Here is a 13,087-nt window from a genome sequence, read left to right as displayed (position 1 = left end):
ATATAACACAAACAGCAAGGGTCCCAACACCAAGCCCTGTGGAACACCACTTGAGGCAACTTTCCATTTGCAAGGGCATCCATTGACCATTACCCTTTGTTTTTTGTTACAAAGCCAACCTTTTATCCAGTTTGCCACGTTACCCTGAATCCCATGGAATTTTACTTTCCTGACCAATCTGCCATGTGGGCCTTTGTCAAATGCTTGGCTAAAATCCATGTACACAACATCCACTGCACTACCTTCATCAACCCTTCTTGTCACTTCCTCAAAGAATTCAATCAAATTTGTGAGGCAAGACCTTCCTTTAACAAATCCATGCTGACTATCCCTGACTAGTCCATGCCTTTCCACATGACAATTAATCCTATCTGTCAGGATTGATTCTACTAATTTGCTCACCACCAATGTAAGACTAACTGGCCTATAATTGTTTGGCATTTCCATTGATCCCTTTTTAAACAATGGAACTACGTTTGCATTTCTCCAGTCCTCCGGTACCTCCCATATATCTAGTGAACATTGGAAAATCATGCTCAGAGCATCTGCTATCTCCTCCCTGACTTCAAATGATTTTTGGCAAACACAATTTAAACATCATATTCACTTCACACACTGATCACTAAAACAGATTCCACTGTATGTTAGCTGTGTAAATTTCTTTACAATTGAATTATATTGAAAATGAATTCTTCCAATTAATTTCTGTCAAGAAAATCTTATTAAAAAGTTATAATATCAAATCATACTGTGGCCTGAATTTTCCAGTCGAAATAATGGTGAGTCTGTCAGAATGCGAGTGCTCTTTGTTCGTTGCAGACACCAAAATCCTGGCCATAATGTTTAAGACCTAAATTTCATTCTCAGCCTATGTAAAGAAGGAAGCATTAATTAATTGAAACCCAATTTTGGCGCATTGTTTATATATCTGTTGCATCTCCTAAGCAAGCTTATAAATTCAAGAACTTTATCTGTTAACCTTCTGTTGCAATTGTTCAATATGTATTTGTCACATGTTTAATAATAAGTGGTTTCAAACTGAAACACTAATTTGCTGGACTACTTACAAGCAATGTATGAGGTGATTTTAGCATGAAGCTTTGTTTATTATGCCTTACCTTGCTGCTCATTTTGTGCAGTGCATGAAATATTTACAAGCAACATTTAGCTCTATTAATGAAAAGCAGAAAATACCATAACCTGCAAAGGTGTTGCCATTGGGAATGTGCTGATTTTTGTTTTGCAAATGCATAGAAGCTGCATGTATTGCTTGACTGAATTACAATTGAAACAGTCAATTTAAACAGTGTTCTTTAAATTTCTTTTAAAACAGGCATCATCCATGCTGAGGGCATCCATCGTTCCTACCACGTATGTGATTTAAATCCTTTGAAAGTTTCATGTTTGTATATTTTCTTATACTAATCCATCTCCAGTGGTGCTCTTCATTTGTGGTCCAGGCATGAAGTGCAGTTTTTGATATTTATAGCCATGCCACCTGCAACCTAAATATGCCTTGACTTGTCCATAGGTGTAAAACAGCATATTTGCTGAAGCAGTAAAACGTTGTTGACTCAGTTAAAGTATTTTCATATCTTTTGAAAATAAAATTGCAAATAAGCAAGTTTAATATTTGTAATGCAATTTACCTACCACTTTATAAAGGTTATTTAAGATGAAAATTTATTCTTTTCAACCAAAACCTCTTATTTTCAGTTATTTGTAGTATTTGTTCTGTGTTCCACTATGATTAACAGTATTTGCTTAATGTACAAGTATTTTATTTACCTTTAACTCCCCTTTTCAAAACTACTTTTACTTTTTTATGATTATAAAATATATTTTTCTACCTATTATTTTTCATGGTTCTTGCTGTAGCTGTTGGTGAAATTCTTTTCAAAGGATATTCTCTTCTACAGTCAAAAACCAGAATCTGACTATGTGGTTATCATGATGAATAGGGGGATCTGTTGTATTTCAAATCATGAAATTTATTTTTTAAATGAAGAAAAACTTGAATTTATATGTACCGTTCACGAACTCAAGACATACAAAAGCACTTCATGGTTAATGAAATATTTTAAAATCTTTGTCACTGTAATAATATAGAGAAACGCAACAGGCATTTTGCATAGTAAGGCCTCACTAACCCCAATGATTAGATCATTTGTTTTAGCGATGTTTCTTAAAGGATAAATGTTGGCTGGGACAACAGAACCCTTCTGCTTTTCTTTGCTTAACACCATGAGATATTTTACTTCACTCTGAGGACAGATGGAGTCTCAATTTAACTTCTTATCCAAAAAATGGCATCTCCAACAATGAAGCACTCCTTCGTACTGTGCTAAACTATTAGTTCGAATTATATGTCTCAGTCTCTGGAGTGGGACTTGAACCCATGAGAGTGCTACAACTGAACAAAGGCTGATGATTAATAAAAACAGAAAATGCTGGAGATACGAAACAGGCCTGGCAGCATCCGTGGAGTGAGAAACTGAGTTAATGAGCAGAATCTTCCCAGCACTATGGAGGTGGCTTTGGAGATGAAAGGTGTGAATAGTCTGTTCCCCAACATTTCTGCGCCAGAAAGTTTTCCTGCCTGTCCATCTGTGGCGGTTAGATTTATTATTTAAATGTTAAGTCCTCACACCTCACAGCACAGCTCTCCATGCCCTGCCTGTAGCTGTCAAAGCCACTATGGTGTTGAAGTTCTTCATCTTTGGCTCCTTCTGAGGCGTTGATGCTTTGTAAATGACTGCACAAGACTGCATCTTACAGGTAATTGATGCCCATTTTGTGAGAACTGCATAGACATTCAATGTCAGGCAGATGGGGCCTCACAAGGAGAGAGGGCAGTGGATTTCACCATCATCATTGGATTCTCCCAGATGCAGGGCATCATTGATTGCACCAATGTGATCATCAAGGCGCCTCCATTGAAGAGTTGGAAATAAGCAGCCTAGAAGACCCGTCACAGCGCTTACCCACACCTCCACCAGTGCAGAGCCACATTCCTCGGTGGGACCTAGATCGGGTTCACAATCTGGTGATCACCGCAGAGACAAGTGTCAGCAGCAGGAGGAGGCAGGTTCAACTGAGCACCCCCCCTGGAACTCGAAGGACTGCTGGGGAAGAGGCATCTGTGAGGTCTGAGTCAGATGATGAGCCTCTGGATTTGGCCTTCCAACTCATCATGGAGAGCCAGCAGAAGGCAAGGGAACATCAAGTAGAGCTATTGGAAGCCCTCAACAGGGTGACACTTGAGTCAAAGGAGTGTGTCCACCTACTGTCTCATGAAGTAGTGTCCACATATGCATGCATGGAGATTTCCATGGGAAGGATGGCAGACCCCATGGACATTTTGATCCAGCAGAATGCGGAGATGCACACAGGCCTGCACTCCATTGGGGTAACCATGGGTGAGTTCCTGCAGTGGTGACGCGAGAGGAAAACAGAGCATCTTGACGCCCTTTCCCTTCAAGGAGTCAGGCTGGGGCCCTGAGGCACCCGAAGGGAGGAGGAGCGGCAGCTCCCACTGAGTCCCCTGTTTCTGTGACCCCCTCAACCTCACCCTCTGTCACCCCAGAGGGAGCAGCTAGCCCACAGGAGGACAGCCAAAGCAAGCCAGGGCTCTCAAGCCTCCGCTCTCCAGAGGATGCACGCACTAGGGCCAAGCATTGCCCAGGCTGTCTCCGCTCCTGCTGTGGATGTCAGGGCAGCACCTAGAAGAAGTGGTAGGTCTAGAAAAGTTAAGAAATTCTGATCATAAGTGGTTGCATGGGTGAACACATTTTGTCACTTTATAATCTGAAAAAACTCACTTTCATTGAGTAATGCGTAATGTCGTCTTTCAGCTTTATTGTCAAGCTCCGTGAATCCTCCCCTGCTGTTCAGCTGCATGCAGCTGGACCACAAGTGATTCTGGAGGGTGAAGTATGTGTGTGGCAGAGCTTTTCGGAGCCTCGTGTAAGCACTCTCCCACGCACTCAGAGCCTTCATTCATCAAACTCATCTTACTGTCCTGAGCATTTTCAGTGCTGCTTTCTCTTTCAGTTGTCCATCTGAGCTGACCTGCATCTCCACCCTCCACCCACCCGATCATTGCACTCCCACGCAGCACCTGTGCCCATCCACCACGAGGCTCTGCGCACTTTTGATTTCGACAATGACGGCCGTAGTCAAGTTTTTGATCAACTCCGCCACCTTTTCCCCTCCACTAGCCACACATGTCCTTTCCTCCATTGCTGTCGATTCCCTGGCACCACCGCCCCACCATCACCGACCAACCCTTGCCTTTCCAGGATGTTCAGGTGAACGTACACGTTCCCTATCCCCATGTGAATCCCACCCCCATGCACATTGACCTCTCCAGTCTCTGCCTTCCCACCCCCAGGGTGCGTGTCTGCCTCTGAGTCTTCACCAACCTCGCCATTCCTTCTACCGCTAACAATGCACCCTCATCTTCCCACCATTCCAGCTCCCTCTGCCCCCTCTTATAGTCACCATGGCTTTATGAAAGGGAAATCATGCTTAACTAATTTACTTGAGTTTTTTGAGGATATAACTAGCAGAATAGATAAGGGAGAACCAGCGGAAGTGGTGTATTTGGATTTCAAGAAGGCTTTTGATAAAGTCCCTCATAAGAGGCTAGTGGGCAAAATTAAAGCACACAGGATCAGGTGTAATATACTGGCATGGATTGAGAATTAGTTGACAGACCAGAAAGACAGTGGGAATAAATGGGTCTTTTTCCGGATAGCTGGCGGTGACTAGTGATGTCTGGAGGGATCAGTGCTTGGGCCCCAGCTATTCATGATGTTTATAAATGACTTGAATGAGGAAACAAAATGCAATATTTCCAAGGAAAAACTCAGCAGGTCTGGCAGCATCGGCGGAGAAGAAAAGAGTTGACATTTCGAGTCCTCATGACCCTTCAACCAGTTCTGTTGAAGGGTCATGAGGACTCGAAATGTCAACTCTTTTCTTCTCCGCCGATGCTGCCAGACCTACTGAGTTTTTCCAGGTAATTCTGTTTTTGTTTTGGATTTCCAGCATCCGCAGTTTTTTTGTTTTTATGCAATATTTCCAAGTTTGCCGATGACACAAAACTGGGCGGGGTTGTGAGGAGGATGCAAGGAGGCTTCAGGGTGATTTAGACAAGTTGTGTGTGTGGGCAAACACATCGCAGATGCAGTATAATGTGGATAAATGTGAAGTTATATGCTCGGTGTGAAAAACAGAAAGGCAGAGTATTATTTAAATGGTGATGTATTGGGAAATGTGGATGTACAAAGGGATCTGGGTGTCCTTGTACACCAGTCAGTGAAAGTAAACAGGCAGGTGCAGCAAACAATTAGGAAGGCATATGATATTTTGGCCTTCATTTCACGAGGATTTGAGTTCAGAAGTAGGTCTTACTGCAGTTATACAAGGCCTTGGTGAGACCATGCCTGGAGTATTGCATGCAGTTTTGGTCTCCCTACCTAAGAAAGGATATACTTGCATAGAGGGAGTGCAGCGAAGGTTCACTAAGGTGATACCAAGGATGGCAGGACTGTCGTATGAGGAGAGATTGGTTTGACTGAGCCTGTATTCACTTGAGTTTAGAAGAATGAGGGGGGATCTGATTGAAACGTATAAAATTCTAACAGGGCTAGACAGACTAGATGCAGGGAGGATGTTTCCCCATTTGGGGAGCTAGAACCAGAGGCCACAGTCTCAGGATATGGGGCAGGCCATTTAGGACTGAAATGAGGAAAAATCTCTTCACTCAGAGGGTGGTCAATCTGTGGAATTCTCTACCACAGAAGGCTGTGGAGGCCGGTCACTGAGTATATTCAAAAAAGTAATTGGTAATTTTTTGGATATTAGGGGCATCAAGGGGAATAGAGAGAAAGTGGGAATATGGTGTTGAGATGGGGGATCAGCCATGATCATATTGAATGGCAGAGCAGGCTCAAATGACCTTCTATGTTTCTATTCCCTCCTACCATGCCCACTCTCCGGTTGTTCCCCTGGAGGTGGTCATTGACATCACAGAACCCTCCCTTATACATTCACCTGGACATCCCCTTTCTCTTACTCCCTTCCCACAACCTTCCTCCTCCACCTGGAGACACACACACAAACACACACACACCCACCCCCCCGCCCACTGATCCCCTGCCTCCCCTTCCAAACTGTCTCCTCTCCCCGGACACCTTCCCCTCTCCGAACATCCTTGTCTCCCCCGGACACCTTACCCTGCCCCCCCCCACCCCACCTCTAAACTGCCTCCCTCCTCCCCCACCGGCCACATTCTCCCAACTCCGAGCTCCTTCCCCCCCTCCAAACTCTCTCCCTTACCTACCTCTCCAATGGCCACATTGTCCCCGATTACACCCCCCCCCCGTAATCCTTCCCTCCCTATCCCAACCTCACCACCCCCTGACACCTTCATCCTCTGCCCCCCAACCTGCCCCACACCGACATCTTCATTCCCCACCCCCCCCAATCTCACCTCCTTGACACCTTTGTTCTCCACCCTCCCAACCTCGCACACTCCCCCACGTCCCCACGCCTCCTAGTACACCTTCCTCTCCCAGTCACAACTAGACCTTCCTCTCTCACCTCCACCCCCGGTACACCTTCCTCTCCCACTCACCACTCACAACTGGACCTTCCTCTCACCGACCATTTGTAACAGCCCATGGCCAAGACTGTGATGTTCTGAACCAGACCCAAGACATCAACAGAGACCTCCTACCTTCCACATTCCATGAGCTGCTTTGTAGCGGAACCATGTCCTTGAGAATCCACCAGCCAACGAGGCCAGAAGATTCTGGCCATAGTGTACATGAGCAGAGGACCATTGGAGTACAATGCGGAAAAATGTGAAATTGTCCACATTGGCAATAAGAACAGAAAAGTAGCATACTATTTAAATGGAGAGAGCTTACAGATCTCTTTGGTAAAGAGGGATAGGGGTGCCCTGGTACATGAATCACAAAACGTTATTATGCAGGTACAGCAAGTGCTTAGGAAGGCTAATGGAATGTTGTTGATTATTGTAAAGGGATTGGAATATAAGAGTAGGGAAATTTTGTTACAGTTGTACAGGACATTGGTGAGACCACATCTAGAATCCTGTGTACAGTTTTGGCCTCCTTATTTAAGAAAGGACATAATTGCATTAGAAATAGTTCAGAGGAGGTTCACTCCACAAATTCATGGGAGGAAAGGGTTAGCTCATGAGGAAACATTGGACAGGTTGGGCTCGTATCCATTGGATTTTAAAAGAATGAAAGGTGATCTTATTGAAAGATAGAAGATGAGGGGCCTTGACAGCGTGGATGCTAAATGAATGTTTCACCTTGTGGGAGACATTAGAACTAGAGGGCACAGTTTAAAAATGAAGGATCTCTCATATAATATGGAAATTAGATTTTTTTTCTCTGAGGGTCATAAGAACATAAAGAAGTATGAACAGGAATAGATCATTCAGCCCTTCAAGCCTGCTCCACTGTTCAATAAGATCATGGCTGATCTTCTTGTGTTTCGATTTCCACATCCCCATCTAACCCCGATAACCTTTGATTCCCTTGCCTAACAAGAATCTATCTACCTCTACCTGAAGAATATTCAATGACCCTGCCTCCAACACCTTCTGAGACAGAGTTTTCCAAAGTCACAGAACGCTCTGAGAGAAAAAAATTCTCCTCATCTCTGTCCTAAAAATTTTAAAACTGTGCCCCCTAGTTCTGGACTCACCCACAAGAGGAAACAGCCTTTCGACGTCTACCTTGTCAAAGCCATTCAGGATCTTGTATCCTTCAATCAAATCACCCCTCACTCTTCTAAACTCCAGGGGAAATTAAAACAGAATTACCTGGAAAAACTCAGCAGGTCTGGCAGCATCAGTGGAGATGAAAAGAGTTGACGTTTCGAGTCCTCATGATCCTTCAACAGAACAACATGAGGACTTGAAACGTCAACTCTTTTCATCTCCGCCGATGCTGCCAGATGTGCTGAGTTTTTCCAGGTAATTCTGTTTTTGTTTTAGATTTCCAGCATCTGCAGTTTTTTGTTTTTATCCAGTGGAAATAAGCCCAGTCTGTCCAGCTTTTCCACATAAGACAACCCACTCATTCCAGGTATCAATCTAGTAAACCTAGTTTGAACCGCCTCCAATGCATTTACATCTTTCCTTAAATAAGGAAACCAAAACTGCACAGGTCTCACCGATGCCCTATATAACTGAAGCATAACATCCTTACTTTTATGTTCTCGTGATAAGGTATAGCATTCCATTAGCCGCCCTTAATTACTTGCTGTACCTACATACTAACTTTTTCTGACTCGTATCTGAAGGTAGGTGAGGTAGGTCGTGAGCCTGTGGAATTCTGTTCCCCAGAGAACAGTGGAGACAGGGTCATTGAATATTTTAAGGCAGAGTTAGATAGATTCTTGATTAACAAGGGAGTCAAAGGATATAGTGGGTAGGCAGGAAAGTGGAATAGAGGCCACAGTCAGATCAGCCATGATCTTATCAATTGGGAGTGCTAAGGAAACTAATGGGGCTAAAGGCCGATAAGTCCCCTGGACCTGATGGGTTGCATTCCAGGATATTGAAGGAAGTAGCTACAGAATTGTGGATGCACTGATAGTAATCTTTCAAGAATCCTTAGATTTTGGAAAAGCCCCAGAGGATTGGAAAATTGCCAATGTTAACACCCTTATTCAAAAAGGGAGGGAGACAAAAAGCAAGTAACTATAGGCCAGTTAGCTTAACATTTGTCATTGGGAAAATGTTAGAGTCTATTATAAAGGATATAATAGCAGAGCGTTTAGAAATACACAATATAATCAAGCAGAGTCAGCGTGACTTCATAAAGGGAAAATCATGCCTGACAAATTTATTAGAATTCTTTGAGGAGGTAACAAGCAGGATAAATAAAGGGGAACCAGTAGATGTAATATATTTGGATTTCCAAAAGGCGTTCAAAAAGGCACCACACATAAGGCTACTTAATACGATAAGAGCCCATGGCGTTGGGAGTAGTATATTTAGCATGGATAGAGGATTGGCTAACTAATAGAAGACAGAGTTGGGATAAGGGAGACATCTTCAGGATGGCAACCTGTAACTAATGGAGTGCCACAGGGATTAGTGCTGGGACCACAATTATTTACAATAGATATTAATGACTTGGATGAGGGAAGTGAATGTACTATCTCTAAGTTTGCAGATGACACGAAAATAGATGGGAAGGCAAGTGATGAGGATGACACTGAGTCTACAGAGTGATATAGACAGGTTAAGTGAATGGGCAAAAGCTTGGCAGCTGGAATATAGTGTGGTAAAATGTGAGGTTATGCACTTTGGCAGGAAGAATAGAAGAGCTGAATATTATTTAAATGGAGAAAGACTATAGAAGGCTGCAGCACAGAGGGATTTAGGGTCCTTGTGCATGAATCACAAAAAGCTAGCATACAAGTTCAGCAGGTAATAGGGAAGGCAAATGGAATGTTGGCCTTTATTTCAAAGAGAATAGAGCATAAAAATAGGGAACAAAACAAAAGTGGCTAGAAAAACTCAGTAAGTCTGACAGCATCTGCGGAGAGGAATACAGTTAATGTTTCGAGTCCATATGACTTTTCATCAGAATTGTTCTGATGAAGAGTCATACGGACTCGAAAAGTTAACTGTATTCCTCTCCACAGATGCTGTCAGACCTGCTGAGTTTTTCCAGCTATTTTTGTTTTGTTTCAGATTTCCAGCATCCGCAGTATTTTGCTTTTATAAAAATAGGGAAGTCTTGCTAAAACTATACAAGGCACTAGTTAGACCACACCTAAAACACTGTGAACAGTTTTGGTCCCCTTATCTAAGGAAAGATATATTAGCACTGGAGGCAGTCTAGACAAGATTCACTTGGTTGATCCTGGGTACGGAGGGATTTTTTTATGAGGAGAGGTTGAGTAGGTTGGGTTTATACTCATTGGACTTCAGAAGAATGAGAGGCGGCCTTATTAAAACATATAAGTTTCTTAGGGGGCTTGACAGGGTAGATGCTGAGAGGTTGTTTTCCCTTGTGGGAGAATCTAGGACCAGAGGGCATAATCTCAGAGTAAGGGGTCGCCCATTTAAAACAGATGAGGAGGAATTTCTTCTCTCAGAGGGTGGTGAGTCTGTGGAATTCTTTACCTCAGAGGGCTGTAAAGGCTGGGTCATTAAGTATACTTAAGGCTGAGGTAGACCGATTTTTAATCAGTACAGGAATCAAGGGTTATGGGGAAAAGGCAGGAAAGTGGAGTTGAGGATTATGAGATCAGCCATGATCTCATTGAATGGCGGAGCAGACTCGATGGGTCGAATGGCCTACTTCTGCTCCCACATTTTATGGTCTCATGGCAGTGCAAGCTTAAGGGACTGAATGGCCTGCTGCTGCTCCTTAATCATATGTTCATATCTTATGTTAAATCTGGTTGTATATTCTTATATTCTCACTTGAATGAAGAAAGAATAACAACTGAAAAATGTTTATTTGAGCAGCTGAATTGATCAACGTTTTGATACTTGCTGCTTGGTGAAAGGTAGCTTTGGAAAAATTGACTGATGTGATTGCCTAATTTTCTGCCACTTACTGATTGCTTGTTGCTAGTTACAGAATTGAGCTATTATTAATTTATTTAGTCAATTGGATATTTGATGGGTTGAAATTAAGTTGGTTAAATTGTCAGTTACTAACTTTTGTTCTATGATGTGCAAAACCCTGAATTGTTGCACTTTTGAGGTTTAAATTGGCAGTTGTGCATTAAATGCAAAACTTTTATTAATGTTGCTGCTAATAAATGTCTCAATCTTTAGGAAATCTAAAGATGTACCTTTATTACCATCTCTTGATTATGAAAAGTTGAAGAATGATTTGATCTATGGAAATGATCGACTTAAGGCACTTCTTTTGCAAGCACTGCGTTGGGTATGTATAGAATTGTTAGTTTAACTTTGGTAAATCTTAATATTGCTTCCATTATTTTTGATGCATTTGCTATTTGGCTTGAAATGAGTGTGATGATGTATTGTTTCTGGTCTATACAGTACATTCTGAATGTAGATAATAAGATCCACTATGTACAGTATTTGTGTAAAGTTTTGAGATTACTGAGATTTAATTTTGTGCTTAGCCTCTTCTGAAGGGTACATTTCAGAATTTTCTTTCTTTTTTCATCCTTGTCAGAAAGATATTGTTCCCTATCCTGCACCCGTGTTCTTCCATTCTTAATGGTAGTGACTTCTGCTGGAGAATTGCTTGACAGATGCCTACAGCCCTTTAATACCTTGTCCAAAATACATGTTCTTCATGTGTGAGCCTATACAATAAGTATTGTCTGGCTGTTTGACTGTAAAGGGGTGTGCACCACTCCAATGTATCCACTGAGCTATTGAGGGATATCCGGTCAGTTCTTAAACTTCTGTTTTAGAAAGCATGATTTAACTGCAACTCTGCTTTTGTTAATAGCAATCGCTTTCTCCTCTATGCCTCTTCTGAAAGAAAATAATCTCTTGATTGAGGTACAGTTTTGCCCTAATAACCACAGCTTATATGTGATCTATAGCAGTTAATGTCATAGGCTGTTCAGCTGTGCAAGTATTACAGTCATGCCTGAACCTGTCCACTGCTTGCATTCATTTAAATGTACTGCAGCACATTTTGAAGAATAGCAATCCAGAGCTGAAGCCTTGGTCAACAGTCCTCTCCCTAAGCTGAGGTAAATTTTATTGCTGCACTTGAAGTTTTGCATCATCTGAATTACTTGGAATGAGCATCAAGCAATCTGAGACACTAATATTGAGAATTAAATATTGATGGCTTTTGTCTTGGAGAAAGTACTACCCATCTTTCCCAGAACTCCACATTTTAATCCATCCAATCAGGTTTCTGCACCTAGCACAGTACCGAAATGATCCCATTTTAACACTTGACAATTATATGACCCTGAGATGTCAGCAAAAATGGATCAACATAAAATAATGTGGATCAACATATACTAACATATGAATCAACGTATAATAATATAGCGTATAAACATGAAGAAGTGTTTTTAAATGGCTTTGTAAAAAAGTTAATATTTTATGGACTCCTGTAGGTTTCAGCCAAGCTCTCCATATTCCCCAGTGACAGAAGACTCAGTGAAGCCCCCTCCACCATACCTTCCCACACACTGTAATCAGTCCCTTAACTCTTCTCCGCACACACTGTAATCAACCCTTCTCCCCTCCACCCCACACACAGTAATCAGCCCCACTACCCTCTACCCCATACATAGTAATCAGCTCCTCTCACCCATACGCAGTAATCAGCCCTTCTCCCCTTCCTGCCTTCACACCTCCCCCAACACACACATTAATTAGCCCCTCTTCTCCACATGCACTATAATCATCCTAACAACATCGCCACCACCCCTTGTTCCATCCTGGTTGCCAGTCCCTGTGAAGCAGTCACCAGTTGGGATATAGAGCCTGTACAACAGGAGCGGAAACACAGTAAAGTTTGAAGCCACCACTCGCTTCCTAACTCAGCTGCATGACCTTCTGTTTTTTTTTTGCACATAGTCAATTACTGAGTTACACTTGCTTGCCTCTGCTGCACCAAGTTGGCACAGAAATATCCCAGGTCTGCTTGGCACCCTGCACTAAAAGTGCTTTTTGAGATTAGTGGGCGCTTTGGGCTCACCATCCACCTCTTGCTGTTTGGTGGCAAGCAGCCAATGAATCCAGGGCTGCTCCTCCAGAGTCTCCTCTCCACTGTTGCCAGTGTTGCTCTGGAGGAAGGGGAGCTTGCTCTATCTCTATGACTTCACTGGCAGTCATGACTCACAGTTTGGGAACCCTGCTGTAAATTGTTAGACTGCCTGTCTGACACTGGATAAGTAGAAATTTCCTTCAAATTTTAGGAAGACTGAAGCCATGGTCTTAGGTCCCCCATTTCCTGGCCACCGACTCCATCTTTCCCTAGCAACAGTCTGAGGCTGAAGCAGACTATTAGCAACCCCGGTTTTGTATTTGACCGCAAGTTGAACTTCCAACCATATAACTGCACCATCA

At 42.8% G+C, this 13,087-nt stretch overlaps 1 protein-coding gene across 6 annotated transcripts in view; it reads left to right on the top strand.

Annotated features, from left to right (window-relative positions):
- Window positions 1–13,087, top strand: part of LOC121293264 (lisH domain-containing protein ARMC9) — a 114,731-nt gene that overhangs the window by 55,109 nt on the left and 46,535 nt on the right. For all 6 annotated transcript variants that reach the window (XR_005946478.1, XM_041216157.1, XM_041216165.1 and 3 more), the window contains 2 exons: window positions 1,334–1,371; window positions 10,850–10,961. Coding sequence is in view for 5 of the 6 variants with exons in the window: in XM_041216157.1 (XP_041072091.1) it covers window positions 1,334–1,371; window positions 10,850–10,961 (150 nt within the window). In the remaining variant the exon portion in view is untranslated. The remainder of the gene's footprint in view (window positions 1–1,333; window positions 1,372–10,849; window positions 10,962–13,087) is intronic.

The sequence above is a fragment of the Carcharodon carcharias genome, chromosome 2 (assembly GCF_017639515.1).
Source record: "Carcharodon carcharias isolate sCarCar2 chromosome 2, sCarCar2.pri, whole genome shotgun sequence".
Classification (NCBI taxonomy): Eukaryota; Metazoa; Chordata; class Chondrichthyes; order Lamniformes; family Lamnidae; genus Carcharodon; species Carcharodon carcharias.
Note: the sequence above shows the minus strand (reverse complement) of the source record. Positions and strands in the feature narration are given on the sequence as shown.